At 55.3% G+C, this 27372-nt stretch overlaps 1 protein-coding gene, 1 long non-coding RNA gene and 1 other non-coding gene across 3 annotated transcripts; 2 read left to right on the top strand and 1 right to left on the bottom strand.

The window, feature by feature from the left end:
- Positions 1–5341: 5341 nt before the first annotated feature.
- SLC6A7 (solute carrier family 6 member 7) lies at positions 5342–25656 on the top strand. Its single transcript, XM_060143990.1, has 14 exons — positions 5342–5463; positions 10132–10315; positions 12008–12139; positions 12275–12509; positions 14183–14321; positions 15870–16004; positions 16915–17018; positions 17141–17265; positions 17956–18068; positions 18390–18521; positions 19010–19109; positions 19301–19401; positions 19949–20116; positions 23855–25656. The coding sequence occupies exons 1-14, from the start codon at positions 5431–5433 to the stop codon at positions 24062–24064; spliced, it is 1911 nt and encodes a 636-aa protein (XP_059999973.1). The 5' UTR covers positions 5342–5430; the 3' UTR covers positions 24065–25656.
- Positions 15836–26119, bottom strand: LOC132517211 (uncharacterized). Its single transcript, XR_009539630.1, has 3 exons — positions 26041–26119; positions 21872–22023; positions 15836–16020 (listed from the first exon to the last, which is right to left on the bottom strand). It is a non-coding gene; the product is annotated as an uncharacterized LOC132517211 (long non-coding RNA).
- On the top strand, positions 21864–22026 carry LOC132518945 (U1 spliceosomal RNA). The gene has a single exon (XR_009540058.1). It is a non-coding gene; the product is annotated as a U1 spliceosomal RNA (small nuclear RNA).
- Positions 26120–27372: the final 1253 nt, after the last annotated feature.

Raw genomic sequence — 27372 nt, forward strand, 5'->3', positions numbered from 1 at the left:
AAGAATAAAATTTTTTTTCTCTTTTTAAAAATGTATGAAAATCATTATACATAGCATGAAAGGAAAATGTTAAAGAAGTGTAAATCATCCTCGCCCTTCTCAGCAACTGCATCGTCTCTCCTAGTCTCTGTAGGCCTACCCCAAGGTCACCTTTAAAATACTTCTGAAAGATCAAAACACGACCTCATTAGAGGAAGGCTATGACACTGTTAAATTTTAAGTCCATTTTGTAAGCAGAATCATCAGATTCAATATTTCAGTCTTTTGAATTTTTCAAATACTTTCAACTCAGGGTTTTCTTTCAACAGATGACATTCGTTGGGCACCCCGTATGCCAGGCATGGCTGGGCCCAGGGAATGTACAGTCCTTGCCACCCAGAAGTTCCCAGTCTGATCTGTGCTCTAGGTATCAGGGTAGCAGAGCATCCAGGGAGTCCAGAGCGAGCTCCCAGCTTATCCTGGAGGGTCTGGAAGGCTTCCTGGAGGAGGTGATTTTAAACTGAGGCCTACCCAAAGGACTAGTAGGTGCTGTCAGGCCAAGAAGGAGGAATAGTAAAAAAAGATTAAGAGGAATGTGAACTTGAAATACACTTTTTAAAAACTCCTGAGAAAAGCTGCTATTTTGAACTCCCTTCCAGAGGTGGGCAGGAGACTGCGCCCTGGGGCCTTCACTCCCTAGAGGGCTCTGGTGCCAGCTGCCTGCCCCTCTGTTTACTGTTCTGGGAGGTGGCCTAGCCATAAAAAGTGTATGAGCCTGCCTGCCTGCCCTTTGCTCCTGGGGCACATGACCACAATGCACGAGCTGGATCCAGTCCCCACGTGAGCCCCTGAAGAGCAGAGGTACTTCTCTCTCCTCCTCCTCCTGTTGGCCTGGGAGACATCATGGCTTCACTGAGGATGGTGGACATCTAAGGCATGGGAACCAGGTGGTACCAGGGGAGAGGACCAGGGTTCCAGGAGCAGAGGAAGAGGGTTGGTGGCAGGGTGGCTAGCGGTGAGTGAATATAGGTTTCTGATCGTCAAAAGCGTTTGCTGTGTGACCCTGGGGTAATTGCTTCCCCCCTCTGAGCCTCATTTCCCCATCTGTAAGACTGGGGAGCTTGTTTACCAAGAAGAGATGACTCTGGTCAAATCAGTTTGAGAAGTCCTGCAGACTCAACCCTTCTGGGAGAGTCACACTGGTGCCTTAACACATCAAAGGCTCTGACAAGTCCCACAGCAAAGAAAACCCTTGAATTTTCTTTTATCCAGCATTCCGCATGCTTCACTACCCAGGAGCCCGCTACCAGCACCTACCAGCACCCCAGTGAACACCGCTCTGGAGTGTGGGAACGCTGTGGGCTGGAGGGCCACACTTCAGCTGTGACTCAGTCAGTGTTTAGTAGCAGATTTTGTTGTCACATGGCCTGGATTCCAGCTTGACTACTTCCAAGCTATGGGACTTCAGGCAAGTTACTTAGCTTCTCTGAGCCTCAGCATCCCCATTTGTCAAATGGAAATAAAATACTCTAAGCTATCTAAGCTATCTCAGAATTATGTTTAGCACAGGGCCCGGCACACAGTAAGTTCCGGGTTTTAGCCACCTGCCCCCTGGGCTGCTGCATCCTAGGGTGATGCTGGCAGGCCTGACTGATGTTCTAACTACCCCCACCCCCAGTACTGAGGACAGATGGTGGCTGGGAAGATCTGAGGCAGGACAAGGCCGCCCCCAGCCACAGGAAAACCTCTGCCTGGTTGGAGGTCAGTCGCCAGGCCGAGCAGGCTGGGTGAGCTGCAGTTGCTGTCTACGTGGGCGGTCAGGGCCTTGGGTGGGCCCCACAGGTTGGACTGGCCATCACCTGTCAACTGGTGTTTGAGCTCCGTGGAAAAGGAAACTTTTATCTAAGACAACTTCCAAGCAGTGTCTTGAGCTGCGGTGTGAAGTAATGCATTCCCTGCCACCCAGAGAGTTCCACCAGAGGCAGGGGTGTTGTAATGGCTCAGGGAAAAGGACCCGTTACGTCCTGTCAGACCCGGCGTCCACCCCAGTGCTAAGAGGTGTTCCAGCTTTCCTATCAGGAACGGCCGATGCTGCTTCTGCTTTGCATATAGTGAGTTTATGCTTCCCCCCTGCTGGGTGGCAGGCCCTGAGCTGGGTGGCAGGCCCTAGAGATGGGGGATGGAAGGTGGGAGGGGGGCGTCCAGGCAAAACTATCTGGCCTGGCCTGGCTGTGGAAGGCCCAGGGCCTGGTCGTGACCTCTAGCAAACCAGAAACGTGTGCGTCAGCGCTACGTTTCTATCGACCCCTGACACCAAATTGAGAATCTGAGTTTTGAGGATAAGACTCCCAACACGGACTGCCAAGAGACTGGTGTGGGCTGAGTGGAGAGGGCCACAGCTCAAGACTAGGGAAGGCGTCAGGGTTGGGAGTAGAGTGGCCTCACAGAGGAGGTCTCTAGCAAGGAAACCAGCCTGGCCCAGGGTGGATGAGATGCCCAGCCAGTGGGACACAGAAGCTGGGAGCAGAGCAGGTGTGGGACAGGGCGGCTTGGGAGGGCAAGCCTGTCCCCTCACGGCTGCTCCAGAACCGCTTTCTCACCAGAGGGATTAGCGGTCTGGATCCTCATCTTTCACAGTCGCCACGCCGGTGTAACAAAACACATGCTCTTCAGCGATAAAGTCGGAGCGTTTAAGCAAATTAAAAATGTTTATTTATATGCATTTAAAAATATCTCCCTATATAATAAAAGGAAGTACATTTTCATCTCACATTTTCTTTAAATCAGCACGCATCCCCATTCTTCTGGTTTGTTGTGAGACCAAGAGAAATAGAGGGAGGGGAGAGGGAAAGGGAAATAGATTATTTACTAGGTTTGAATTTCTAACTAGTTATTTTGCCAAGTGGTACCCAAACTTCCTCTGGGATGGGGGAGATGGGGTGGTATTGAGAGCAATTGTCAGATGTGCTCTGCAGCTGAACTCACAGCCAGTTGTATGATCATAAAACTGGGGTTTCAGAGGGTAGACTGACTCATGTGGACAATCTCTTCTAAAAAATGGTGGGGGGTTGTTTATTGTATGAAGTATAGAGTTTTCCAACAAGTGCTGTGGTGATGGGGGAGGGGATGGCAGAAGGTGTGATATGGAGGGCAGGGCCTAGGTGGGGTCAGACTCCTAGACTCCAGGTGTCACCCTGCCTCTACTTCACAGGGTGATTTTCCAAGTCCTGCCTCGTCTGGGCCTCAGTTTCCCCTTCTGAAAGGCATGGACCTAGACCCATTTGTATTCAGAGCCCCAGTGACTGCTGCTGATGTTCAGTGGTCACCCCATGACGTGTCTGAGAAAGGCTAAAGTCCCAGCCCTGCTCCCTTCCCTTTGCCTAGGGTTGGCTCCCTCCAGGGCTGGATCTCGGGGAGCAGGTGCTGCTGGGAAGAGGCCACAAGGAGGCTAGTCTTCCAGGGCTCCTGAGCCAATGCCTCACCTCTACTCCCTGTTCCCATGGTTCTCTCTTCCTTCCTTAGCATCTAATGAAACCCACAAGCCAACGAGAGGGAGTGGTTCAGCACAGCTGCCTGTAAGAAGTGTGGTGACACGCCCTCGGGGAGAGGAGAGGTGGGTCCTGCCTGGGCCTCTTAGTTTTTGCCTCTCCCCAGGCACGGCCCTGAGGCCCTCCTCACTTTATCTCCAAAGTTCAGAGATTCAGTGATTTGTGACCTTGGGCACACAACTTCACTCCTTCAAGACAGTTTCCTTAGGTACAAAATGGGGATGCACAAACTTGTCTTTCCAGCTGCTGGAAAGAGCTAAAACTTAGATACTGGATATGAGCTCATCTAATGCACACAGTAGGGCTCAATGAACGCCCCTTCCGTTTACATTCATGGCCAAGGGGCTCCTTCCTCCTGGGTCTGGAGAGTCCCTGCCTGCCCTGTGAGGCCAGGCTTAAAGGAAGGAACAGCTAGGTGGGACCTGGGGAGGAGAGGTGGGCCTGGGACCCAGCCAGGCCCTTTATCCAAGCCTGTGCTCTGATTTAGAGCCTTCCTGCCTCCTGCTCCAGGGATGGGAGGGGCAGCAGACACTTGATCACATCCTCCCCAAAGGCCTCCCCATGTTGGCTGCTGGTAGGGCAATGCTATGAGTGTCTGAACCGGGACACTTTTGAGAGTGAAAGGAGCATGATTTGTAATGTATATGCTGGGCCCACTAGCAAATACTCGTTCAGTTCCACAAACCAACGCATATGATCACTCTAGCTAATAATTTCCCATCCTAGCTGCGGACTCACTGTACCCTTACAACTCTCTGGCCCCAACTGGCGGATGGCCCACTTTACAGACAGGAAACCGTCAACATTCCCAAGGTCATACTGTGGGTGGACAGGATCTAAGTCACAAACCATCACAACCATACAGTGGCACTTGCCCTGTCCCTCCTCCTCACCCCAAATTCCCTGTTTCACTTTCATCCCAAGGAAACAGGCCTGTTCAGCACCACTACTGGCCCGGAAGGTCCATGAGCCTGACTCTGTCACTAGTGTCACTCGCTAGCTCTGTGACCTTGAGTGAGTGATTCAACCTCTCTGTGCTTTGGTTTCCTCTTCTGTAAAACAGGGATAATAACATCTTCTCCAGGTCACTGTGTTGAGAAAAATAAGACCTAGCCCAGGATCCGGCACACTTTAGGTGCTCAGTAAGTATTGGTAGATTGGGTGATTTAATAAATATCTGACTATCGGCTGTTCATTTGTTGGCAAGAGTGGACAACACACAGTGGGTCCATAAATGTTAACTGAGCTCCTATGATGTGCCAGGCTCTGTGCTAAATGTTTTCTATGCACAATCTTCCTGGATTCCTCACATCCTTATAAGGGAGGTAAGATTCTTGTCCCCACTTTCTAGACAGAGAATGGCAGCACAGGGAGTTTAAGTAACGTGGGCAGGGTCACAGAACAAAGAGGAGGTACAGAGATGCTGGAACCCAAGGCAGGGCTGTTACTGTCCATGTGCATGGCCTGCCTCCCTCATTGCCCAGCTAGGGAAAGGGAGGCCCAGAGAGGGCAGGTTACTTGCCCAAGGTCACGCAGGGGATGGTGGCGGAGGCCTGGAGACCTCTGAGGGTTTCCGTTGTGGACCCCCCTCCCCACGCGCTCGGGCCCCTCCAATCGGCAGCTCTGCGTGCGGGGGCGCGCATCCCCCTGCTGTCAGTCAGCCCGTCTGTCTACGCGGACGCAGCGGTGCACCCCTCCCCAGCCTAGGGCGCTGCGCAGGGATAGGCAGCGCCCTGCAGCCCACGGACGGCAGCGCCTGCGCCCGCGGCTCCCCAGCCGGTGCGCCGGAGTCGCGGAGGCCAGGGCGCGGCAGCCGGCCGGCGGCGAGATCTCTTGCTCCCTCGCTCGCTCTCTGCGCTCAGGAAAAGCCCAGCCGGGAAGCCCCAGAGACCCGCCCTCCAAGATGAAGAAGCTCCAGGGAGCTCACCTCAGCAAGGTAGGGCACGAGGGCAGGGGCGCACCTGAGGGAGGGGTGCGGAGGCCCGCCCCCTCTCGAGCCCCCTGGGAGGGTGGGAGAAGGCACCTGCAACCGGCTCAGGGCTCCGGAGGAGGCCGGCAGAGCTGGATTGCAGGGAGGGGAGGGGTCACAGCCTGCACGGGGTGGAGAGTGGCCTTCCCCTTCTGGGGATCCGGATGCAGTGTGATGGCCTGGGGTTCACTGGGCCAGGTCCTGCGAACAGGTGTCTCAAGCCACAGGAGGCACGAGGTAGGGGTGCTGGGGCCAGGCACCCGCCCCTCCCCAGTACCCGGGTCCATTTCCCCCAGGGGCTGATTTGGGGGGGTGGGAGATGTTAGAATAGCTGAGACAGCCTTGAGCAGGACTGGTCGGGGGTGGGGGCTTGGAGCAGGTCCTCACCTGTGCACTCTGCGCTGAAGCAGCCTCCGTGAGCCAGCAGCTGAGCCCTGGTTTCCTACCAGTGCTCCTGCCCTGCAGTGCCCACCTCCTGCTTCCTCCCCACCCCCTTCATTCTCCTGGCAGCTTTGGCTTCCCTGATAAGACCCCAGGCTGCCCCTCAGCAGGGCCAGAGGGAGGCAAAGACAAGCAGGGAGGAAATGGGAGACCCAAGGGCTGTAGAGGTGGGGTGGAAGCTGGCATGAGAGAGAAAGCCAAGTCTGTGTGTTCCTGGAGCCCTGGGCCCAGACCTCAGCCCCGCCCCACCTTGTCCTGTGGGATTGGACCTGCCAGCCAAGTCACATGTATGTGGGGAGGGAGAGTCTCAGGGGAAGTTTTCTAGTTTTGGGCTTGAGAGTACCAGTCTTAGCCAAGGAGTCAGAACGCCTGGGTACTGTTTCTACGGATGCCGCTTACCCTGTGACTTGGGGCAAGTCTGTGTTCTAGCCTGGACCATCACTGGTCCGTCCCCAGCGTGCGGCACCAAAGCTGGTCCCACAGTCCTGGGGGGTGGATACTGTGAACTCCCAGCTGCTGGTGTGGTGGATGGTCCCCTCTCCCGCAAGACCCACCGCCACCATACACTCGTTCAAGCTCTCTGCCCTTGGGCAGCTGAGCGTGGAACCACTGTGATAAGTGGGTCCTTTTTGTTTCCTGACATAAGTGACTTGCTGGCGTCATTTGTGGGTCTTTTGGGTCTTCTTGAGTCCAGCCCCTGTTCTTTTCCATCCTACTCTCTCCTCCTTCCTCTCTCTTCTCACAAGAGCCCCCGCCCCTCACTGGCACAGGGCTACTCATTATGTAAATAGCCATGTTGTATGAAGCCTGAGCTCAAGTAATCCTCCAACAATCCTGGCCCTAAGTCTTATTATCCCCAATGTACAGACAAGGAAACTGAGGGGTGCAGGTTACTGCTTTCCCGAAGGTGGGCTGAACCACCTAGGGCCAGCAGGGTAGGGTGGGACCCCTGGCCTCAGTGTCCCCTCCCTTGGTCTCCAGGAGAAGGGGGTCGGGGAGTGAGGGAGTGCCAGCTATGGCAGCGTTATTCAGAGATGAGCACGGGACTGAGGGTCAGGGGTCTGAGTCCTGGCTTTGCTCTGCCCTTAACTTGCTGTTTGACCTTGGGCTCGCCCCTTCTCCTCTGAAACTCACTTTCCTGATCTGCACAATAATGAAGTCAGACTCCAGATTCCTACTGTCTCTCTCATCCTGAAGGAGGTATGAAAGCCTTGGCTTGGGAAGTCGTACCTCTCTCAGCCCCGACACTGCTGGTGACCTACCTCTGTTGGCCCCTAAAAGAGGGGGTGTGGTCTGGCAAACTCAGATGTGTGTGCCTGTGTGACTCTGGGTGGAGAGTGGCGGATCAGGGGTGGGAGCCTCACACCCAGGCAGAAGTGTGAAGCAACTCATCCAGCTCCCAGCCCTACCCCGCTGATCTTGTTGCTTTCCTCGGCCTCTCAGTTCTGTCCTCTCTGTGCCAGCCTCCTGGGATTTACCGCGTGGTGGGGTTGGAGGCTCCACGTGGGCTTTGGACTGGCTCAGCTTTGGAGGACCCCATCCCCTGTTCCTGGAGCAGGAGCAGGCTTCTCTCTGATTGGGGGAGGAGGGGACGGAAGAGCTGGCAGCATCCTGCTCTTGGAACTCTTGTCACCATGGAAACAGAGAGCCTGGACTGCTCTGTGAACGTAGAAAGGGCAGCAACTTCTCAGGAGGGATCAGAGGAGCCTCATTATCAGGGCCTCCTGCCAGCTGGCCTGAGGTGGGGGGGTCACAGGGTGACAGGTCTGCCTCCTCACCCAATACTAGGGGCCAGTGTCAACTGGCTGCTACCCCATCCCTCTTGGAGTTCACCTGGGAGGGAGTGGTTCCAGAGGGCTGATGCTCACGCAGCTGGAGAGGAAGACTTGGGGAAAGGGGCACCCGAGGGAAGGGGTGGGTTTCATACAGATCTAGGAGCTGCTGCTATCCTCACCCCAGCATGTCTGAGATCACAGCTAAAGAACCACCAGCAACATATTTGTTTCAACCCCTGGAGCCCAGTTACTTGAAAAGCAGCTTTTTCATGCTTTTCATCATTGTCAGCATCACCCATAATCATGCCAGGCTGCCTCCATCACCACTGCCCCTCTGGCCAATAGCCAGCCTCAGGCGGGATCACCACCATGGCTGTCACTATCACTGAGAGCCCAATGCTGTTACCACATTTCTGCCACCTGAGCCCGTTGCCCTAACCGTGTCATTGCAGCCAGGCACCTCCAGTCCCGTGACACTCGGACTCTCCTTTCACCATCCTCATCCCAGCAAGGTTTCCTCTGTCACCTGATTTGTGTGTAGACACCTACTTGAGCTGGTGCCAGGAAGGGCAATTTTAGGGGATAAAGCAAATTGGGTAGTAGCTATTTGCTGAGTCCCTGTGCTGGGATCTGATCTGGTCCTCGACCACTGTGGTGAAGTCTCCTTGATGAATCTTGCCTCACAGATCATCAGAGCCAGAAGACTATTAGCTAAAGATTATCTAGACTTGCATTTCTGCCAAGTATATCCTGACATGCTAGCTCCTTGAGACCCTTTTCTTAAGTAGAATTGGAGAATACTGTCTGTTCTAGTCTCTACTTGGAGAGTCACAGTGCATATTGGTCCATTAAAGGATCTGACAAGTCCTGCAGCAAAGCAACCTGTTTTACCTTGTGATAACCCAGCTTTCCCCAAACTTTTAAATTCAAGAATCCTTTGTTCCACCCAACATCTACAAACATTTCAAGTGATGTGTTTTTGGAATTAGTGATCTATCCAATCCCCTCAGTGTCCATATGGGGAAACCAAGGCTCAAAAGTGTCTTTCCTAAAGTTGCACAGTGAATTGGCACAGACCTGGGATGAGAATCGTGGTCTCCTGACGCCCAGTCCAGTGGAATCACTGTTTCCCCACGGTTGTTCCTCAGCAGGAAGCAGGAGGGTCCTTTCTCCTCTCTGAAAACCATGAACATTATTTGATAATGGGCCTTCTTTGCAGCTCCGTCCTCCTCTGCCATGGGGCATGGCTTTCAGAGGCAAGCAGAAAAGGTGTAGCTGCCCCTTTCTCCTGCCCCATTCCTGGAGTCACTTCTGGGAACTGCTGTCTGAATTTTAGATAGTCATCCTGGTAACTTTGGGCTTCCTTCCTGGCCCTAAGCCTGGACGGCTCATGGACACACTAACTCATCTCTCGGGCCAGGGTTCCAAGCACCTGGAGGAAGGCCTCCATCGCCCAGCCCCAGCCTGAAGGGAGAACACCCAGTGGACTTCCCTGCCCTCCTTAAATCACAGGAGGGGACTTTAGGGACAGCTGGTTGCCATTCCCCTCTGTGCATGCATCTTTCCTCCAGAGACAGGAAGACTACAACTTTCTGAGGCAGACTGGGGCTTCAGTAGCTTCTTCCTGCTTGTGAGCTAAAATTCACAGTCCTCAGTAGGCCTTCTTGAGCCACACAGCATAAATCTAAGCCCAGGGGAGCCCACATTCTCTCCATGCCCCGTCCTTTCTATGCTAAGGGGCCCCAATTCTTCCTCTTGTCCTCCTGTAACTGCCTTTCCTGAATACACTCCAATCTAGTCAGCTGCACATGCTCCAAACTGCCACTGTCTTTCTTAAAATATGGTGCCCAGAATGGAGTAGCAGAACCCCAGCACTGGGTGGTTGAAGACCTGGGCTCCAGCATCAGGAAGCTCTGGGCTGGAAACCTAGTTCTCCCGCTAGCCAGCCTTGCAAAAACTGTGGGTGTGTCATCATACCTCTTTGAGCCTCCGTTTCCCTCAGATGAGTACTTAGCTCATAGAGTTGTTCTGGGAATGAAATCAGGTAATGTGAGTGAAATGTTTAGTGCAGCGAGTGCGTGGTAAGTGCTCACACATGGTGACTGTTATTAAGATCGTCATCGTCGTCGTCATCAAAATAGGACCATCCCTTCATTGGACCCCTGTGTTAGCCAAACTAAGATGAAGGTGGCTTTCTTAGTGCCTGAGCCACCCTGCTAGTCTCAAAAGTTTGTAGTCCCCTGAAACCCCAAGGAGCTCCTGCCTACTAACCTGTCAGCCCAGGTGAGACCCGTTGATTATCTGAACCAATAGAGTTCTTGGCACTTAGCCCTGTTTGATTCCACATTCTTATTTTGAGGGTTCCAGTTCAACCTGGCCTCACCTTCTCCCTCACCCCTTTGGTCTCTCTTACTGGCAGCCCATCACCCCAGACCTGCTGATGACCCCCAGTGACCAGGGCAATGTAGACCTGGACGTGGACTTTGCCGCAGACCGGGGGAACTGGACAGGCAAGCTGGACTTCCTGCTGTCCTGCATCGGCTACTGTGTAGGCCTGGGGAACGTCTGGCGTTTCCCCTATCGAGCCTACACCAACGGAGGAGGTATGGGCCTGATGCCTGCATGAGGGGCATCTAGTCCAATGGGCCAAGGCTCAGGGTGGAGTGAGGTGTTAAGTGGCCTTGGCCACTGTCTGCTATGTGACCTTGGGCTGAATTAGTTGAAAGCGGTGACCTGGGGCTGGAAGGGGGAGCTCACCCTGCCGTGTCCCTTTTCCTCTCCCAGTCCCCTCCTTCCTGGCTCATCCCCAGCATGGATACACACTCGGTTCTCTTGACAAGCCCTGGCGCTTCCTAGGCCGTGAGTGATGGGCAGAGGGGGCTGCCTCTACTTGGTGATGAAGGGCTGTGTGTGCCTGTCAGTGATCACTGTGCTCTGTCTTCTCCCCGACCCTCCTCTCCCACCTCACCTCCTCCGGAACCTCGCTCCTTCAATCAGTCATTCCTGCTCTTGAATCTTCAATCTAGCCTCCTCTCTTGTTCCTTCCATTCACGCTGCAAGCCCAGCATCTCTTTCATCTTAAACAAATTCTCTGTCCCTGCCTCTCCATCAAGTGGCTGTTCTAAGTCTCATTAACAATAGCTGGGGTTAGCACTCACCATCGGCCAGGCCCCAGGCTCAGTGCTCTCCAGGCCTGTCTCATTTAACCCTGATGACAACCACCTGGGTGGGCACCATCTTGATGAGGCCGCAGTGCTTGGAGAGGCCAAGTTCCTTGCCCAAGGTCACACGATGGGGATCCACCATTCCACCCCAGGGCTATCGTCTCCAGAGCCAATGTGCTCCCACCAGCACTGTGTCTCCTCCCAACTCTACCAAACTCCTTAAAGAAGCGCATATTGGCAGAGCGACAGAAATCCAAGTAGAACTAGATGAAGCAAGGACGAGATGAATTGGGATGACTGGGAAGTGTGGGACGAGTGCCGACCTCCAAAGCTCCAGGAACTCAGGGATGTCCATAGTTGTCTCTGTCCTCCCTCTCCCTGGTTCTGATGCTTCTTCCCTCTCTGTGTGCTGACCTCCTTTTTCCCTGGACCAGGCTTCCTCCTTACAGGTGGGTCGGGGGTGGCCACAGACAGCTCTGGAATGACTTCCTTCCCAGCACTGCTCTCTCTGAATGAATCTATATAGAATTGCAGGGAAGGTATCTAATTGGCCTGCCTTGGGATATGTGCCCAGGAAGGGGTGGGCAGGGGTTGGCTGGTGTAACTGGCAGCACTTCCAGAGCCATATGGTGGTGGGCAGTCCTGTAAAGGAGCTGGCTGCTGACATGAGAAGAAAAGGGGAAGGGATGCTGGGCACACGGGACCGCAGGAGGCAGCCACAAGCCTCGGAGGTGGCGCTGGGGAGAGGGGAGGGGCAGTAGACTGGAGCCATGTTCTGCAGGGCACCGATTTCTGTACTGAGGGGTTTGTACTTCCTCTGGCGGGGAATGCACTTATTCATTCACTCATTTGTTCATTCATTCACGCAATGTCTGCTCTGAGCCCAGTCCTGGCCTGGGCGCTGGGGCTACAGAGGTGAGTAAATCCCGCCCCCCCCCGCCCCCCCCCACGACCCCTTGGCCCTCAGTGATCTCCTAGCATAAGAGAAGACAGTCTTGTAGTGCCCAGCCCTAATCCACGTGAGAAGTGGTGGTGTCTGCCAGTCAGGGGAGGGGTGGGGCGGGGCTCGAGCTGGGCTTTAGGGCGAGCCCAGCCCCAGACCCTCCCCGCCCTCCCTTCTCCTCCTCGCAGGCGCCTTCCTTGTGCCCTACTTCCTCATGCTGGCCATCTGCGGCATCCCCCTCTTCTTCCTCGAGCTCTCTCTGGGCCAGTTCTCCAGCCTGGGACCCCTGGCTGTCTGGAAAATCAGCCCCCTCTTCAAAGGTGAGGCTTCAGTGGGGTGCTCTGAGCCTGAGGGAGGCGGGGAGGTTCCCGCCACAGCCTGTAGGCAGAGAGGGAGGTGAAACCCAGAAAGGGGATGGCTTCCTTGGCCTGAAGGCCGCCCGCTCCCCCGCCCAGGTGCCGGCGCGGCCATGCTGCTCATCGTGGGTCTGGTGGCCATCTACTACAACATGATCATCGCCTACGTCCTCTTCTACCTCTTCGCCTCCCTCACCAGCAACCTGCCCTGGGAGCACTGTGGCAACTGGTGGAACACGGACCTCTGCCTCGAGCACAGAGGCTCCAAGGACGGCAACGGGGCCCTGCCCCTCAACCTCACCAGCACCGTCAGCCCCAGCGAGGAGTACTGGAGGTCAGGCCCCCGCCGGCCCAGCAACAGTCAGGGAGGGACAGAAGGCATCAGTGTGCCCGTGTCCCCAAGGGGCTCAGCATACGCACCTCAAAGGCCAAGCTCAGGCGCTCGTGTTAGGTGGACCCTGGGTTCTAATCCCAGCTCTTCACCTGGCCAGCTGTGTGACCGTGAACAGTTTCCTTTGCTTTATCTTGGAAGTGGGTGTGCTAATAGTATTGGAAGGTTACTGTGAGGATTCAAGGAAAGAAAGCTTATAAATTGTGCTGCCCAGCCTGGTGGACTGTGAGTGCCCAGTAAGAGCTAGCTGATGGCAATGATGCCGACGGTAATGGTAATCGTCAACTTTTAGAGCCTCAGTTTCCTCCTCTGCTCAAGGGGGTAATAAGAGTCCCTGCTTCATAGGATGGTATCAGTCAGTCACTCACTCATTCGTTCTTTCAGTCTGTATTTATTGAGTACCGACTGTCCTAGTGGGTAAGGCACTTAGCAGAGGCCATGATCCTACAGGACCATCTCAGGTTAGTCTAACAGTAGAAAGAAGACTGTAGGAGAGAGTAAGGGGTTGCTATGCGAATTATGCAGGTAATGCAGGTAAAACCCTTAACACAGTGCCCGGCACATTGCAAGCCCCTGTGAATGGTGGGTATCAAAAGGGCATCGCTGCCCATTGGCCTGTCCCAAAGTCCCACTTTATAGCTGAGAAAACAAGGCCCAGAGGCTTGCTCAGTACCTACTGGCAGAGGCAGTACTGGAACCAAGGCCTCCTGATCCCTGATCTTGTTCTGGAACATTCCAGAGTAGCCTTGTTCCTAGGTAGGGACCATTGGTTAACCAGAGGACACAGACCAGATACCCCCAACCCTTTACCTAGTAGCAAAAGGCTACTCTTAGGAATCTTCCCCCAAATGAGCCGCATGTCTTGAAATGTTTTAATCTCCAACCCACACATATTACATGGTCCATCCGTTTATCCATTTAAAGTCCATCCAAAGTGTCTGCACCTGCTGAGGAGTATGTCTGACCAGTGGGGAAGGGCTTGGGTCTGCAGCTAAAAGCCAAAGAACATGACATGGTCACTGGCAGCGGCCAGGGGTCTCCATGGCAACGCCATGGCCCACTGCATCAGCTGGGGGGAGCAGGCAGGAAGCCAATTGGCACTCTCACAGGGCTGAAGGGAGCTGAGTGAGTGGAGGGACTTTACAGAGGGGATCCACATGGAAAGGTGAGGCACCAGCCAGAGGGACAGCCATACCACCCCTGAGGCAAGGAGGCAGTGTTACCGGAACCAGGGAAAATTTGAAGCCTTGGAGGAAGGGCTGCCCAACAAAAGCTGTGCTATAGAAGAAGGCAGTCACAGCCAGACCCTCTGATGGTGTGCGTGCATGTATGCGTGTACATGTGTACACATGTGTGTGCAAATACCCCAACCCATCATCCAGTCTCCTGCTCTTGCCTCCCATTAGCCAGACCCAGATGGAAATTGAAGAGGAAAGCAGCCTGCGTGATGGGGTCGGTAGAGGCCCACCTCGTGGCTGCTGAGCTGGTCAGAGAAGGATGGAGAGGAATCAAATAGAAAAAAGCCAGGATAGTCTCGCAGGCCGGCCACAGCTTTACTCCATGTCTGTGGAACGTGGCAGGGTCACCAGAGGACATTCAGACCTTGTCTCCCACAGCCGCTACGTCCTCCACATCCAAGGCAGCCGGGGCATCGGAAGTCCTGGGCAGATCCGCTGGAAACTCTGCCTTTGCCTGCTGCTTGCCTGGGTCATCGTGTTCCTCTGTATCCTCAAGGGTGTGAAGTCCTCGGGCAAGGTGAAGCTGGGAGGCCCCGGAGGCTTGAGAGGCTGGGAAGGGTGAGGTCTTCCTGAGGAGGCAGGGTGTGGACTGAGCCTGAGAGGATGGATGGACTTCAACTGGGAAGAGGGGGAGGGAGAGTGCATTGAGACTGGGGGAGGGAGGCACTGCCTGAAGGAAGATGTGGGGGTGAGCCTGGATGGTGGCTAGGCTGGCTCGCTAGACTAGAAACACGCCGAGAGCGGGACCTATCTGTTATTCAAGCTTCTTTCCTAACCTAGTGCTTGGCGCTTTGAAGAACCTCAGCAAGTGTTCATTGAGTGCTTGGAGGGTGGGTATGAGTGACGGCTCTTTGAAATGCAAGCACTAGAACACCCAGTTGTCACACTCAATTGGAAAGTCTAGAGGGTCTGCTTCAGGCATGGCTGGATCTAGAGGTTCAGTTGGAGTTATCAGGAATGTCGTTCTCTTGGTGTCTCAGCAGTAGTTTCCTCCAGATTGGCTTCCTTCTCAGGCTACGTTTTTCATGAGGTTGCCCCTAGCAGCTCTAGGCTTACATCTTACCTGCTTAGTATTCTCCCTTGTCCCAAGTTTCAAAAATCCTAGAACTGAGTCTCACTGGATACATAGGTCTGATACCCATCCCTGAACCAGTCACCGTGGGCAGGAGGGTGGAGTGCTCAGCTTGGCTGGGGCTGGGAATGGAGTCAGCGCCAGGTGGGAAAGTCAGGCGACTGTTATCTGAAGAAGGCCAGCTAGATGCTGGGAAGACAAAGCTGCAGATGCCCGTTTTAGGTTATGAAGGGAAGGAAGGACCATAACGCTGTTTCAGAAGGACTTGGAAACCTTCTGAGTGGTTTAATCAATCATTTATAAATTAGAACTTGTCCCTCTGCAAAGGGCTGGGAGACGTTGTCCACGAGGAAGAGAACCACTAAAAGAAAGATTAGAAAGACAGTGTAGAGACCACTAGAAAGCCAGGAGAGGTCATCGTGGCAGGAAAGGATGCAGATGGAGGGCAGAGAGAAGGGGCTGGCAGCGAGGGGCTTGAGACTTGATGGTGTTTGCTGAGGGCAAGGCTGGAGGTCTGGGAACAGGCACAGACGGGCAGAGGGGAGTTTGGGCATGTCCAGCGTCTGATGACCACGCAGGCTGGTTTGCAGGGGGCCTGGACCAGGGTGCAGTGGAGCTAGAGAGAGTGGACGGTTGGGAACAGCCTTGGAAAGCAGTGATGTGTGGAGGGAGTGAGGGACTGCTCCCAGCTTAGGCTGCATAGGTGAGTTAGTAAGGTGGGGATTTTTTTTTTTTTTTTTGCGGTACGCGGGCCTCTCACTGCGGTGGCCTCTCCCATTGCGGAGCACAGGCTCCGGACGCGCAGGCTCAGCGGCCATGGTTCACGGGCCCAGCCGCTCCGCGGCACATGGGATCCTCCCGGACCGGGGCACGAACCCGTGTCCCCTGCCTCAGCAGGAGGACTCTCAACCACTGCGCCACCAGGGAAGCCCAGGTGGGGATTTCTGAGAGGAGCAAAGGAGAGAGAAGGTCAACCCCCTTACTGTCTCTCAGGTGGTGTATTTCACGGCCACGTTCCCCTACCTCATCCTGCTCATGCTGCTGGTCCGTGGAGTCACCCTCCCAGGGGCCTGGAAGGGCATCCAGTTCTATCTCACCCCTCAGTTCCACCACCTGTTGTCTTCCAAGGTGAGGCCCTCAAAGCCTGCGTGCAGAGGGAAGAGTCAGGCTGGGGAGAGGAAAGAGGGGTCCCTGGGAAAAGAGGGGGTGGGGGGAAGAATCTTCCACATGGGGAGCCCCGTGTACCAGGCGCTGTGCTTGGCACTTTCCTTGATTATTATTCACAATCCTATGCAGTAGGCATTATTCTCTCATTTTACAGATGAAGAAGCTGAGGCGCAAAAGTGTTGGTGATACGCTTAAGGTCACACGACTAGGGGGTGGCAGAGCTGGGATTTCCACCCTGATCTGTCTGACTCCAAACCCCAAGGAGGGCATTGTAATAATAATAGAAACAGCAATGGTCCTGACACCTAACGTTTCTTATGTGTTGGTGGATGACTGTGCCTGGCCCTGCTCTAGCACTTTGCATGTATGTAGTTACAGAATCCTTACCACCACCCTGAGGGAGGTACTGTTCCTATCCCCTCAGTACAGACGAGGGTCCTGAGGCCTGGAGAGGTGATATGGCCTGGCCAGGTTACACAGATAAAAAATGGTAGAGCTGGGATTCCAATTCAGGTCCCTCCAACTCTAGGGAGGAAGTAAAGGGGTTACAGGGGCTTATTGTCAGTAGGCATCTACTGAAAATTTACACGAGGCACTAATTCCTTCAAAACCGGACCAAGCTTAGAGAGTATCTCCTAGATCCTGGATGGGGAAACTGAGGCCCAGAGAGGGGAAGGGATTTGCCCAGGTCCTGCAGTGTAAGTGTTGGAGCAGGGCTTACTTCCTGCCGGTGTCACTCGTGAGCCAGGCTCTTCACCACAGCATCCCTGGACCTGTCGGCTGGCTCTTGCCCCGCCTCCTTCCTCCTCTGGACCCCATGGTGTGCCAGCCCCTTCTCTCTGCCCTCCATCTGCATCCTTTCCTGCCACAGGTGTGGATCGAAGCTGCTCTTCAGATCTTCTACTCCCTGGGTGTGGGCTTCGGGGGGCTCCTCACCTTTGCATCCTACAACACGTTTCACCAGAACATCTATAGGTCAGGGCTGCCTCCCAGATCCCAGGGGCTGGAGTGGGGAGGAGAGTGGCTGGCTGGGGAGGGCCTCGTGGGTGAAGGCGTGGCCCGCTCACCCTGGCCTGGGCCTGGACTTCTCCCGGCAGAGACACCTTCATCGTCACCCTGGGCAACGCCATCACCAGCATCCTGGCTGGCTTTGCCATCTTCTCCGTGCTGGGCTACATGTCTCAGGAGCTGGGTGTGCCTGTGGACCAAGTAGCCAAAGCAGGTGAGCAGGCTGCCCAGCCCTGGTGGGTGGAGGGTGTGTCGCGGACAGCTGGGCTGGGCAAGTTAACATACATGTGGCCCAGCAAGGTTGTGGATGGGTATGTCGTGTGCGTGTGCGTGCACACGAATGAATGTGTCTTAGCTGCTCTCTGGGTGTCCTAGAGCAAAGGGATGAATGTACAAATGAGTATGTGTCAACCTGTGTCTGGAGATAAGTGACTTTCTGTAGGAGATTGTCTTGTTTTGCCGCATCTTAGGAACTTGCCTTGCTTGTCCAGATGAGTCACAACCTGCGTGCAGTTGGCTGCGCAAGTTAACTGAGGCTTTGAATGATGTGAAGCAGTGTCTTGTGCCAATGGGAGTGTCTGAGTATGTGTGTTCATGGAACTGTTTGTGCAAATGATTGTGTACATAAGTGTATTCAAATGAGGTTTTCTATTTGGTCTTGTGTTTTCTCGTGTACTCATTATTAATTCATTTATTTTATCAACCTGTGTTTATGGAGCACTGACAGTGTGCTGGCCTGTATCCTAAAAATTAAGAAAGTGTTGGAAGTGTGCAGTGAGTGTACGTCTCTGAGTCTGGCTGAACCAAGTGTGCCCAAGTGGGTGTGAGTGACCATGTGCGTCTGAGTACGTATGTGGGACCCCCGCGTTCCCCAGACTGCTGACGCCGTGTGCCCTTGGCCCAGGCCCTGGCCTGGCCTTTGTCGTCTATCCACAGGCCATGACCATGCTGCCTCTATCGCCTTTCTGGTCCTTCCTCTTCTTCTTCATGCTGCTGACTCTTGGCTTGGACAGCCAGGTGAGCTGCTCCACGCCAGTGGGTGCACCTTGTGGTGTGTGTCTGTGTCTCTGTGCGTGTGTATGTGTGTGTGATGTGTGTATCTCTATGTGTGTCTGTGCGTGTGTGAGATGCATGACTGTGTATGTCTTCGTGTATTGTGTCTGTGTGTATGGCATGTGTGTGACGTGGATCTGTGTGATGTGTCTGTGTATATCTATGTGTGTACCTGTGTGTGTATGTGTGGCGTGTGTGTATCTGTGCCTGTGAGATGTGTATCTGTGTGTGTTTGTATGTGTGGGGGGGGGAAAGAACTCTGACCCCCCCATTCTCCCCCCCCAGTTTGCCTTCCTGGAGACCATTGTGACAGCTGTTACAGATGAGTTTCCGTATTACCTGCGGCCCAAGAAGGCTGTGTTCTCAGGGCTCATCTGTGTGGCCATGTACCTGATGGGGCTGGTCCTCACCACGGATGTGAGTGGCGCTGCGGGGTGGGCGGGCAGCTGGTGGGCAAGGCTGGGGCAGACACCTGCGGCACTGTCTGCGGCCAGGCCAAGCACGCCCTGAACTACCTGCTTCTTCCTCCTTGGGAGGAACCTAGTCCACCCCAGGCCCTCTCTCCCAGGGGCAGCTTGGCCTGTGACCCAGAGTCCTGACTTTGGAGTCTGAAAGACCTGGGTTCAAGCCTCGCTCCTGCATTTGCTAAGCGACCTCAGGACAAGTGGTTTCACCCCCCTGAGGCTGTTTTCCCACTGATAAAATGGGGTCTACATCTAGGCTTGTGAGACTCAAATCAGATGATGTGTATAAAGGGCTCGGTAGGCAGACAGCAGTCACGCTGTCATCGTCTTGCCCTCCCCGCCGGTCTGGCTGCTTCCTGCTCACTTCCTGCCTGGGGAAGGGGTGGCATCAGGGAGAGAGGCTGGGATAAGGGGACCCCAGAGCTGCGACTTGTGTTCCAGGGGGGCATGTACTGGCTGGTCCTTCTGGACGACTACAGCGCCAGCTTCGGGCTAATGGTGGCGGTGATCACCACGTGCCTTGCTGTCACCCGGGTGTATGGTGAGAGGGGCCATGGGAGGTGGAGTCAGGCTCCCCACCGTGGGAGAGCGGGAGTCTACCCTGGAGCCCCCCTGCACTGGGTTCCCGGTCCCGAGGGCCAGGGTTTCCAGTGGGGGCAGCTGGAGTGGAGGAGGGGCTGCTGGCGCCTGTGGGGCTGCGGGTGGGACCACGCTCCTCCCTCCCCTGTGCAGGCATCCAGAGGTTCTGCCGGGATATCCACATGATGCTGGGCTTCAAGCCGGGCCTCTACTTCAGGGCCTGCTGGCTGTTCCTGTCCCCGGCCACGCTCCTGGTAACCGGGGGTGGGAGGGAGGGCTGCTGGCTGGGGACTCAGGGCTGAGAGCAGGGCCCCTCTGGGCGTTCAGTCTGGTAGGACTGCCCTGGCCCATAGTGGGCCTCTGTCAGGGCTGAGAGGTGGGGCGGGCACCGGGATCCTGGTCTACTCCCCTCCCCCTTGATGCCCCCAGCTTTTGTAGCTGTGCTGAGGCTGGTCCTGCGTTTGGTTGGCAAAATGAGTGGGGCTTTCTCAGGCCTCAGAGCCTTAAGGCTGGGGTCAGAGCAGCTCAGGGGTAGGCCGTCTCAGGAATTAGGGCGCCTCAGAGCTGGGTTGTCTCAGGCCTTGGCGTTGGGTCAGCTTGGGGCAGGGCTGTCTGAGGACTTGCAAAGGCTCCAAAGAGGGACCATCTAGGTTCTGGTACAGCTTAGGACTGGGCTGTCTCAGAAACTGGGTGGTTCTGGGCTGAGCTATCTCAGGCTTTAAGGTAGCTCAGACCTGGGCTATCCCAAGCCCTGGGCCATGCCCGAGGCCCACGTTGATGCTGGGAGCCCCCCACCTGCAGGCCCTGCTGGTGTATAGCATCGTCAAGTACCAGCCCTCAGAATATGGTAGCTACCGCTTCCCAGCCTGGGCGGAGCTGCTGGGCATCCTGATGGGCCTGCTGTCCTGCCTCATGATCCCAGCCGGCATGCTGGTGGCTGTGCTTCGAGAGGAGGGCTCGCTCTGGGAGGTGAGTCTGCCCCACCCCTGCCTGCTCCCAGCCCCCTGACCTGTGGCCCTGCCCTGGGCCCAACCTCCAGAAGAGAAAACGTCTGCTCCAACACCTTTTCCAGAGCCTGCAGGATTCTTTTAACCGGGAAGAGCATTTTTTTCGAACCAGTAGCCTGGGCTATGAATCAGCTCAGATCTGCTTGGTCTGTGGCAGGCTCTGGGGCCAGAGTCCTATCCTGTGGCCCCTCCCACCACCTGGGGCCCCTGGCAAGGGAGGGGCACAGACCACGGATACTGGCCACTGCCCACGTGTCTTGGGGGAACCTGAAAGGACAAGGGTCTTATCCAAGGTCCATGGTGAGTTGGGCAGGGGTCAGGACTTGAACTCAGGTTGCTAGCTTCCCTGTGGAACTCAGGGTCAGAGGCAACATTGAAGGACCCCAGGGGTGGGCTGTCACCCTCCTCCGGTGACGGGGAGCCCTGCCCATGGCCAGGGCTTTGTGGAGAGACCCAGAAAGCATACAGAGTGCAAGCTGTTTGGTATGGGATTCTGCAGGCTCGGAAGAGGGGAATAGGGACCCTTTGTGGGCCAGTGGACATGCTGGGATGCTGTGCAGCTGCTGGAGATCCCGCCCCTCTCTGAGCCTCAGGTGCCCTCTGCACACTGAGCCCTCCACTTCTTTTTTTTTTAAATTTTTTAATCTAATTTTATTTATCTTTTATAGAGCAGGTTCTTATTAGTTATCTATTTTATACCTATTCGCGTACATACGTCAATCCCAATCTCCCAATTCATCCCACTACCACCACCCCCCGCCCCCCACTTTCCCTCCTTGGTGTCCATACATTTGTTCTCTACATCCGTGTCTGAGCCCTCCGCTTCTGAGGCCGTGGGTGTGGAGTCCTCTGGTGGCAAGAGGCTGTCATAGTGAGTGGAGCTGAGTGAGCCTGCCAGGGCCCAGAGACAGCCTTGGGACACACACACACACCATCAGAGGTGTGCTGGAGCCAATAGTACTGCTTCATGAGAGCTAATTGTTAAATATTCAGGAGTACGCTGACCCAGTTGTAAACCATTGAGAGCTTGAAATTGACAAGTGTGGGGATAATTACAACAGTGAGATTGGCTACAAATCAGGGCTCCTGTGCCCCTCCCCCCCTCCCCAGCCTGCTAACCAGCTCACTACTGCCCACCCCCCTACCTCACATACCTCCACTGTTCCTTGGCTGTCCCTTGCCCCATCTTCCAGCTTCTGGAGGGAGGCTCAGAGCCCTTCCCTGGCAGAAGTGGGCTGCGGTCACACTGCGCAGATCACAGGGGAGTCCAGGAGTCCAGCCACTGCTCTGCCTCCAACTGCTGTATGACTTTGAGGCAAAGCCCTTTCCTTTTCTGAACCTCAGAAGCCCCACCTGTGCTGCTAAAGGAAAATTGTCTCCTTGTTGAGAGCCAGGGTGTCTGCGAAGGGAAGGAGGAGGGCTCCAGCTCCCAGGAAGCTCATGGTTCCCAAGCCTAGCTTTGCCTCCCTCCTGTCCTGCTGCCACCGCTGCCCACAGCCAGGCGGAGGGGACAGGTTGTTGGGGGATCGGAGAGCCCCACAGAGAAGTCATTGCCCCGCTCAGGCATGCCACCTTCAGAGACCAAGCTTCCCAGCACTGACCCACTAGGATCGGAATCCTGGGTCTGCCACTTGCCAGCTTTGTGACCCTAAGCAAGTGAACGCACCTCTCTGAACCTTGCTTTCTCAGTCCTTAAAATTAGGACAGTGATCCTTACCTGTCAGGGGAGATACCGTGATCACAAAGGTGGTTCTGCAGTGCACGGCTCATCCATTGCACTCCGGATGTGCTGATCCCTGCGATTTCCCCAAACGTGGGAAACTCGACTGCAGAATTTGTAGCAGTGGGGGACTGCGTTTGTGCTTTCCCCTAAAAAAAAAAAATAAAAAATAAGTATAGTGATAACTGCCCATACGGTTGCTGTGAAAAGAAAAAAAGCTCATCAATGAAGTCAGTACTGTGATAGGCAGAAAAGCAGGGTATTTTTAAAGTTCAGGATGGGGTCAAGACTGCCTGGGTTCAAATGCCACACCACCGCTTCCCACCGGTGTGACCTTGGCCAACTTAACTAATGTCTCTGAACCGTACTTCCAGACAGTATCTGTGAGGGGGGGGGGCTGGAGGTAATAATAATACTCCTCTCATAGGGATAGTGTGAGGATTAAATAAGCCCATACTCAGCACAGAGCTGGGACCCGGTGAGTGCTCAGTTCTAAGCTGGGGGCGCCTCACCTCAAAATCAGGGGTGATTTTGCCCTCAGGGGACCCTTGGCAATGTCTGGAGACATTTTTGATTGTCCTGAGAGGGTGGGATTGGAGGGGGAATGCTACTGGCATCTAGAGGTCAGGGATCCTGCTACACAGGGTTCAATGTGCAGAACACCTCCTAGGCCACAATGTCAGTGATGCTCTCAGGTGGAGAAACCTTGGTTTAGGCACTAGTGTGCAGCTGGAAACAAATCTAAGTCCTTAAACTCAGGGAGCTTGTATTTTAATGCGGGAGACGGACAATAAACAAACAAACACATGAAGGCAGTGGTAAGTGCAATACTTAAAAACAAAACAAAACCTAACAAAGCCAGAGTACAGGAACAGAGAGTGATGGAGGACGGTGTTCTGGCCAGGGTGACCAGGGGAGACCTCTCTGAGGAGGTGACAGAGATCTGACGAAATCGCCAAGGTGATTGGTTTAGATGTCTAAGGGGAGAGCATTCCCGGCAGAAGGACAGTCAGTGCAAAGGCCCTGAGGCAGGAGGGGCCGGCACGTTCGAGGTCAGCGAGACTGGATCAGAGGAGGTGGAGAGAGAGTGGCGGGAACCAAGATCACGAAGGTAGACAGGGGTCAGGACGGGGCGGCCATGAGAGCACTTTGGATTTCATTCCAAGTGAGATGACAAGCCTTTGGCAGGTTCCTGAGTGGTGGGGTAACATTACTGTCAATGCATTTTAATGGGCATCACTGTGCTTTGCGTATAGAGCTGTGCTAGGCCCCACGCTAAGGGCATGGCACACATTATCTCCCTTGGAATCTACACCCAGTAGGCTCCACTTAATGTTGGTTGTCTCCCTTCATTGAAGAGTCTGGGGCTCTTCTCCCTGGCAGGGCAGGCAGAGGGCTTTGGGAATTTGGTCTGAGGAAGACAGAACCCTAGAATGTCCAGGCTTAGTCATCACCTTAGCTCCCTCCTTCTATGGAAACTGGAGCTTGGAGAGGGAAAGGTCAGACATCTGAGTCAGACTGACCATGGCCACTCTGTCTCCATCTTCCCAGTGCATGGCTCTCTCCCCAAAGCTCCCAGCTCTTCAGGACTCAGCATTTAGGGGAGGGACCCAGAGTGGACTCCTGGACTGCCTGCCATGTAACCATAACAACAGCCACCATTTACTGGGCCTTACTCTGTTCCCAGCACCCTGCTCAGCAATGCCTTCCTAACCACCCTTTGAAGGCATCATGATTCCCAAGTTACAGATGCTGGAAGCAGAGCTTAAATTCCATGCCCAAAGGCCACCCAACTTGTGAGTGGCAGGGCAGAATTCTCCCCAGGCATGTGACTCACTCCCTTGGGGAAGTGACAGTGCCCCCGCCCTTTCCCCGGGTTGTTGCACAGACTAATCCAGGTGACGCGGTAAGTGTTTTGCCGGTGACCCTGGAAGCAGTCCCTGAGCCCTGGTTCTCAGCCCTGTGGTTGCTCTGCTGCAGCGGCTCCAGCAGGCCAGCCGGCCAGCCCTAGATTGGGGCCCGTCACTGGAGGAGAACCGGACAGGCATGTACGTGGCCACGCTGGCCGGGAGCCAGTCCCCCAAGCCACTGATGGTGCACATGCGCAAGTACGGGGGCATCACCAGCTTCGAGAACACAGCCATCGAGGTGGACCGAGAGATTGCAGAGGAGGAGGAATCCATGATGTGAGATGGGAAGCAGGCAGACAGGAGGCCCTGCCAGCTCCCAAGCGTTGCCACACACCCTCTGGGGTTCTGAGAGGCCTGAGGCTGCGGGAGGTTGCCATGGTGATGCCGGTCCCCAGAGCAAGTCCCTTTTTGTGGCCTCTGCCTCTCCTAAAACCTCTGTCTACTCCTAACACACATGCACGCGCACACACAAACGCACACGCACACACTCAAAGCTGAAAATGAGCCAGCTCAGCCCTTACTTCACAGATGGACAGACTGAGGCCCAAGGTCACATGACAGAAGGGACTGGACCCCAGGCCTCCTGACCGGCCAGCTCCCTTTCTCATGTGGTAGCTGGGACCACCCTCTCATCTCTGTTCAGGGCCCAGTCCCTTCTCTTCTCTTGGGGAGCGTGCCCCATACACTTCAACGAATCAGAATCTTGAGCTGGGCAAGGACACTCAGGTTGTCTCGAGGCCCACGAGGCCCCCGGGCATCAAGGGTTATCAAGTCAAGTGGGAGAAAGATCCCTGTGGGTTCACGTGTGCAGGCCAGGTTTCCTGAAGGAGGTGGGACCTGAGGGCCCTGGAGGATGGGCAAGTTTGGAGAGAGAGAGAGAGGAAGAGGACGGCAGGGTAGGGAGGGCCTCTGGCCAAGGCGTTGATCCAGCCAAGGTGTGGGGGTCAGAATATAGCCCCCTTCTCCTCCCCTGGGGCCAGGAGGTGGCCTAGGGAGAGACCAAGGGTGAGGGAGCGAGGAGAGCGGGAGAGTGGTGGGAGAAGCAGGTGTTACCAGCTTACAACAGGATTCAAGTGGGAATGCAGATTGTTGGAGAGGGTGAGCCAGGGACGCGGGCGGGCAGGGGATTTGCAGGATCACGTGCTTTAGATAGAATATCCTTCTGGCTCAGTGTGCAAGGTGGAATAGAGGGGATGGGGTAGAGGCGGGAAGCCTGCAGAGGAGAGGCCAGAGGGGCTAGTGCCTGAGCTTGGGTATTAGGAGGGTGGAGGGAGGGAAAGAAGGAGGACCCCAGAGCTTCCCTCTCTGCACCCCATGCCCTCTAGTGTGGGGAGCCCTGGGCATGATTAGAACCGGGGAAGGGAGGGAGGTGCCTGACCTGCACTGTGGAGGTGGGAACGAGGGGCCCCTCTCTTCCCTTCTCCCTTGTCCTGGCGGCCCTCACTGTTTCCTCTAGCTCCAGGCACTGCTGGGGAATGGGCCTTGGCTGTAGACGACCAGGCCACTAAGAGCCTTGGGAGGTGGTCCACACCTATGGCTGTCTGGTCCCAGTGCCGCCGACTCTGCCTCAGCACACGGGTCCCTGGGCACGGACACCCGAGTGGAGGCAGAGAGCAGAGGGCGGGCGGCACCCCAGGCCTGTAGCCAGAGACCTTGGCATCTTCAATCCCCAGGCTTGGGAGGGGCTGCCCTGGGGTCCCTCCTTCCCTGAGAGATGAGGGTGGGGTGAGAAAACGCCTGATCAGGTCCCTTGCACATGGCATCCTCCAGTGGGGCAGGGTGGCCTGGTGCATCTGTGCCAACCCCTGTGCCCTCTCTGCTGGTGTTTCCCCAACCCATCTGTGTTCTGTTAATAAACACCAATGAAGTCATCTTCCTTACCCTGTCTCCTTACTGCTGAGAGCCACGAGGTGGACAGCACAGAACTTTCTGGTTCCCATCAGACAGAGAAGGGAACTGAGGCTCAGCTGCCTCCTTTCCTGGCCCACCTGGCTTCTGACCCTAGCTTTGCCATTTCTCCGTGGCAGTGGTCGGTGGGTGGGGCTTAGGAAGGATGATGAAGATGAGGAAGGCCCTTAAAGACCACCTAGTCTCCCATTATACATACGGACAAACCGAGGCCCACCGAGGGGAAGAGACCTGCTCAAGGTTACCCAGCAGAGACAGGCAGAGCTGGGGACAAACCAGGGCCTGTCAGCCATCTCCTTTCCCTGGCCAGCTGCCCTCCTTCCCTCCCCAGCTCTTTCCCAGCCTTACCTGCAGTTGCAGCTGGAGCTCCAAGAGTAGAATTGGGAGGAGCCACGACTTTCCCAGGCCGGAAGAATTTCCTGGTTCTACCCACCCCCACCTGGCAGGACCTTGCCAATATAAAAGGGCCCCAGTGCCTTTCAAATGCGAGGCCCAGGTGTTTGCAAAGGCTTTGAATGCGGGTGGAGAGGAAGGGCTGCTGCATACTTCGGATATTAATAAATTTCCCCTAACAAAGGGCCAGGGCCCCCTCCTGCCCCCTCTTTGTTTGGGGCTCTGGGTGGGGGAAGAGAGATGGGTTTGCTAATTTGCAGAGGATGCAGGAATGGCCTTCACAGTTCACAATGCTTCTTCTCACACCCTGGGGGCGGGCTCCAGCCTTGCTCACAAAGCCCCTGGCGCCCGGCCCTCTCAGCACCCCCACAGCCACCTCTGGCCCGGAAGGAGGCGCTCTCCAGGCTTGCTCCAGGACAGAGCCTGAGCTCTAGGACTGAGCGTGGCTCGTGAGTACTCCTCACCCAGCCCCTTGGCTGTAGCCCTGCATCTTGGAAGTCAGGAGTGGAGGGTCCTAGGCGTCTAGGCTTTTCTTTTCCCAGATTCCCGAGTCTGCAGTTGGAGGATTCTAGGCATCTACGGACTCCACCAGCCTCAGCTCCTCCAGCCTCACCTCCCTTGCCCTGCTTTCCTCCTGCCTCCGCTCTTCCTGGTCACCGCCCTGCCGCTGCGGTTCCTGGACTGTCCTCCCTGGCCCAGTCTTCCAGTCTGTCCTGCTTTTCCCATTTCCGCTGCTCCGACAGCCTTTCCAGCTGCCCCAGGCTTCTGCTTCCTCTGCTGCTCATGCCATCTCCCTACTGCTCCCGTCCTGATCTCCATATTGACTTCAGATCTCCCTGCCTCATACCAGATGCCAGCCAGGCCCCGATCGCAGTGGGAGCTGGTTAAGGACCAGGGACCCACAGCTGGAGGCATCCCTGACAGCACAGTACACATCGGACAGGAGACATCAGCCCTGTCTGGAGTAGAAGCCCAGCCTGGAATCCTAGAATGTCCCAGCAGGTGCCAAACCCAAGTGCCTACCGGGCCAGGCAGGGAACCCCGGCGAGCAAAGCTGTGGGTGTAAGTGGGAGAGTAAGTGGCATCTGACCCTTAGTGACTATTGGAGAGACAAGAGGGCCTGGTGGGGACTGTGATGAACTGGAGAAGAAGGTATGATGCCTCTCTTAAGGGGGAGCTACCTCAGAAGTGTGGGCCCAGGTCTCCAGATAGCCTGGCTTTTTAAGAGAAGAGGGAAATCTGGATTTTCACGAGACATTTCCCATTTTTAAATGTGGGAAACTGATT

This window comes from Lagenorhynchus albirostris, chromosome 3 (genome assembly GCF_949774975.1).
Source record: "Lagenorhynchus albirostris chromosome 3, mLagAlb1.1, whole genome shotgun sequence".
Classification (NCBI taxonomy): domain Eukaryota; kingdom Metazoa; phylum Chordata; class Mammalia; order Artiodactyla; family Delphinidae; genus Lagenorhynchus; species Lagenorhynchus albirostris.